The sequence below is a fragment of the Lepisosteus oculatus genome, chromosome 27 (assembly GCF_040954835.1).
Source record: "Lepisosteus oculatus isolate fLepOcu1 chromosome 27, fLepOcu1.hap2, whole genome shotgun sequence".
Taxonomy (NCBI): domain Eukaryota; kingdom Metazoa; phylum Chordata; class Actinopteri; order Semionotiformes; family Lepisosteidae; genus Lepisosteus; species Lepisosteus oculatus.
In genome coordinates, this window is record NC_090722.1 from 6,329,734 (window position 1) to 6,334,230 (window position 4,497).

The 4,497-nt window shown below is 57.6% G+C and overlaps 1 protein-coding gene across 1 annotated transcript; it reads right to left on the reverse strand.

Annotated features, from left to right (window-relative positions):
* Positions 1 to 797: 797 nt before the first annotated feature.
* LOC102685162 (protein S100-A1-like) lies at positions 798 to 3,534 on the reverse strand. The gene is made up of 3 exons (XM_006641552.3): positions 3,425 to 3,534; positions 1,538 to 1,706; positions 798 to 1,132 (listed from the first exon to the last, which is right to left on the reverse strand). The coding sequence occupies exons 2-3, from the start codon at positions 1,673 to 1,675 to the stop codon at positions 971 to 973; spliced, it is 300 nt and encodes a 99-aa protein (XP_006641615.1). The 5' UTR covers positions 1,676 to 1,706; positions 3,425 to 3,534; the 3' UTR covers positions 798 to 970.
* Positions 3,535 to 4,497: the final 963 nt, after the last annotated feature.

Consider the following 4,497-nt stretch of genomic DNA (forward strand, 5'->3'; position numbering starts at 1 on the left):
ATCACAAAGGGCTACAACACTGCCGAGTCCCCCTGCCCCTGCAAGACTGGAAGTTGTTCTGATCCCGGGCCTCGATTGATCAAAGTATTTATATTTATTTATATCTATGGTTACATCTATATTTATATTCATACGTGTGATACGATTTTCTGTGTACTGTTCTGTTCTAGTTTCCTCTTGTGTGTCCGGACTGTGAGTAACTCTTGTATTGTATTGTATGTATTGTACTATTAGTATATAATTCGTTACACTGTGGCTGTGTTGTGTGTGTTAAGCTGCTGTTGCACTGCAATTTCCCTCACGGGATCAATAAAGTATCTATCTATTTCTTGCCGTCTGTGCTTCTCTAGGTGAATGTTTTGACCACTTGCTTCTCATCCCTAACCTGTACAGAGCTCAAACCCTTAACCCCCACTGCTGCAAGAGACCCATTTTCAAAATCTGCAGCTGGGCTTCTTCCACATCAGCAGTGAAACAAGAGCCTGCAGAGGCCACACCTGGTAACAGCATTTAAAATGAAAGGGCAGGAGGCACTATACACTAAGGGTAGTGGGAGTGTGGAACAAGCTGCCCAGCCAGGTTATAAAAAGCCAAGACCCTGGCTTTGATCAAGACACGTTTGATTGCTCCTTAATTGATCTCATGCAAACAGGCTGGACGGGCCACCGAGAGCGAGCTCGTTAGTGAGCCTACTGCTGAGTAATTTGTTGCATCCCCTCCCACCTCGGCTCTCAAGTGTCTAGAACATAACAAAAAAAAATTCCAGCCCACAGCCGTACAGAGAGACAAACCATCCATTTCAGGGAGATATGAAAATATTTTTATTATTTTTTTCTTTGTATACAGTGTCAAAGGTGGGCTGAAAAAAAGAAACAGCTCTTGTTTGAAAACCAGGTGCACAGCTGGAGGAAGGGGTTGTGGGTTATCAGACTATGTGCAGTACTGGAGGACCAGAGGCAGGGGGCGCTGTTCATTTCTTTCCACCCTTCTTCTGGTAGTCCACGAAGAAGTCGTTGCAGGCCACGCTCAGGGCGCCCACCATGGTGACGTACTCCTGGAAGTCCACCTCGCCGCTCTTGTCGTGGTCCAGGGCACCGAAGATTTTATCAATGGCAGTCTTGTCATTGGCTTTCTGTGGGGAAAACAGGGAGGGAGATCAATTAACTGGTCCAAGTTGCATCTTAATTAGCCCAGATGGCAACCTTCAGCCTGCCGACTGAAGACCCCGTCCATCAGAAGGGGCCCAGGGGCTCGTTAGAACCGGCAGGCTGCCACACGCGCCCTGGGTCACCCTCACGGACTGCAGGGGGCGCCAGAGGAGCAGAACTTCTACTCGGGCTGCCACAGCCCCGCGCCAGGCTTTCAGCACTCAGCGTCGCCCCGGTGTGCAGTGTGTAAGTGAGCCATGTGTGCAGCTGGGTGGGTTGTGCAGCTGTGGGTGTGGGGGTGTTAGTGTGTAGCGTTAGTGTGCAGCAGTGTGAACGGCGGGTGTGGGCGTGTTAGTGTGCAGCGAGTGCGAGAGAGCGTGCGCACTCACCCCCAACAGATCCCCCAGCTCGTTCGTCAGCAGGTCCTTGAGCTCCGCCTTGCTCAGGGTGTACTTGTCCCCCTCCTTCCCAGAGTACTTGTGGAAGGCGTCGATCAGCAAGGCCATGGCCTGTTGTATGGCACTCATCGTGGCGGAGATAGAGAGAGAGAGGCACGGGCTGCAGGGAGAGACAGACAGGCATCGCTGTGAGAGCAGGCCGCCATTACCCGACTATCGGCGTCGCCGGACTCCACACCTGACAGGCGGGTCCTTCCCACTGTGTCAGAAACCCTTTCTAGCATCGGCTTCACTAGCAGACACTCAAGACAAAGCGCTGGGGAGGTTTAAAAGCGAACGTCAGAACGCTGAGCCCCAGGGGCGCTCCGCCGTGAACGCGATCGGCCACAGAGCAGCGGAGCCCATCTGTCTATTTGCCCGCTTGGCTTGTTCGATCATTGGTAGCTAAGTAACCCCCCAGGATTTCCAGAGCATCAGATTCAACATGGCTGGGCACCCTGTTCCACACTCCCACCACCCTCAGTGTAAAGGCAGTTCTCAGTTTGCCCTTCCCTGTAGTTTCTGCTTGTGTCCCCTGGCTGCTACTTGACGGTCGGTTCTGAAGGTGACCATTCGACGGAGTCGGGTTCCTGAACACCCGAACCTGAAAGTGACCAAGCTTAGGGTCTGGCATGGCCGGTTTGTGGGGCAGAACCCGAGCCCAGCACAGTTCAACACAGTGCACACCCTGGAGAGTGCGACGGCGCCGCCCACTGTTAAGACGCGGCGACGACGGCATTAGCGACCTGCAGGGAGGCGTCTCCTGGGTTAAAGCCGGAGTAAAATAGGGAAAATGTCGCCCCTCTTTAACAACCGCGGTAAGCCTCTCCGGCTTTCCGTCCGTCCATCCCCTAGGGTGCGCCACGCCCAGCCGGCGGCGCTGCTCTGCGCTCTGGTGCCGCTTTCAGCGGGGGGGTTAATTAACGAGGAGGTGTGTAGGGCGTTGTCTGCCAGACGTGGCTGCCGTGTGATCTACCGAAGCCCGATAGATTCACCCCCCACTCTAGGGTGTGGCACACAACACGTTACGGGACTACTACTCACAAAGCTCTGGGCCAGGGGCGCTTCGCTCCGAGGGAGAAGTTACCCGGCCTCTCTCTCTCTCCCCCTGCAACTGTCGCTCCTCTTAAACGGGCTACAACCCCCCCCCCCCCCCGCCCTCTCGCCCTCTCTGCCTCTCCCGACGAGCCGTGATCTCGCACCTGCGGCCCTGGGTTCACTGGATCCCACTGGATCGCTCGGAATCCTGCGGAGACGCAGGCGCTGGGAAAGCGCGCTGTGCTCTGCCGAGGGAGGAGGGAGGCAGACCCGCCTGGACCGCAGCCCGCATTCCGGAGCCCTGACTGGGCGGCCCGGCCCCCCCCAACCTCCTCCTCCTCCCGGCGTCAACGCAGCCTGACTCCGGGGGGGGGGGGGATACATTTTCGCCAAAGGCAACTACTTCTACCGAGTTTCGTTTCACTCCGCCGTCTCCAGCCCCCCGGAAAGCTCACAGCTGTGCGTGCCCGCTTCTCGGCGGCCGCCTGCTGACGGACTCCGGTTTGCGGGAGGAGAGAGGAGGCGAGACTCGGTGCCAGTTCGTCACAAGAGCGCAGTGCCCGAGAAAGAGCACTGAGAGAAGTACACATAGAGGGAGGGAGAGAGAGAGGGGGGAGACGAGGGAGGGAGCAACAGTTCTCCCAAACTCGTCTGGACTCTCCGACTTTCTTTTTTTTGTAATTGCACCAAACTACTGACTCTGCAAAGCGAGGCGCCGCCGAGCGGGGCTCCCCTTCAGCGACAACGCCCCACGCCGCGCAGCAGACACGGAAACGCGGCGAGGGCGCGGAGGAGACTCACCTGGTCAGAAGAGCGGAGGACAGGCGAAGGGAGTGAGGAGGACCGGGCGGGCTCGCCCTTAAATAGGCTCGAGTCCGCTCCCCGCCCCCCCGGCTCCCCGCCCCCCGGCCGCTCGGAGGGCGGTGAGCCGGGCCTGCGGCCTGCAGGCGGTGCCGTGTGACTCGCTGCTCGCGTCTCCCGAGTCCGTCCTCCAGCGCTTCAAGTAAATCGAGTTCAAAGAGCTTTACTGGCGCGACCGATGGGTGACAAGCGCCGCCAGTGCAGACCCAGTTAACACCAGACCTGCAGGCATTTACAGTACAACGTACTGCTGCACATGTGCGCTACCGCTCGCTCTTCGCCTTCCCCCTTTTCTCACGGAGCTCGGAGAGACCCGGGGCTCCCCTCTCCGGCTCGCGCGGACGGAACTGGGGTGCGGAATTGATTGGGGGGGGAGAGACCCCGGCGCGCTCTGCTCTTTAGCTGCTTGGAAGCGAGTTGCTTCGGGTGTCTGCTATCCCTGTAAGAGAGTTTGGGGTGTGGGCTGCCCCTGCCTGAGAGCCTGGGGTGTCAGTTACCTCTGTAAGAGAGTTTGGGGTGTGGTCTCCCCCTGCCTGAGAGCCTGGGGTGTCAGTTACCTCTGTAAGAGAGTTTGGGGTGTGGGCTCCCCCTGTCTGAGAGCTTGGGGTGTGAGTTACCGCTGTAAGAGAGTTTGGGGTGTCGGTTACCCCTGTTTGAGCTCTTGAGGTGTCAGTTACCCCTGTGAGAAGCTTGGGGTGTTGGCTACCTCTGTAAGAGAGTTTGGGGTGTGGGCTCCCCCTGCCTGAGAGCTTGGGGTGTCAGTTACCTCTGTAAGAGAGTTTGGGGTGTGGTCTCCCCCTGCCTGAGAGCCTGGGGTGTCAGTTACCTCTGTAAGAGAGTTTGGGGTGTGGGCTCCCCCTGTCTGAGAGCTTGGGGTGTGAGTTACCGCTGTAAGAGAGTTTGGGGTGTCGGTTACCCCTGTTTGAGCTCTTGAGGTGTCAGTTACCCCTGTGAGAAGCTTGGGGTGTTGGCTACCTCTGTAAGAGAGTTTGGGGTGTGGGCTCCCCCTGCCT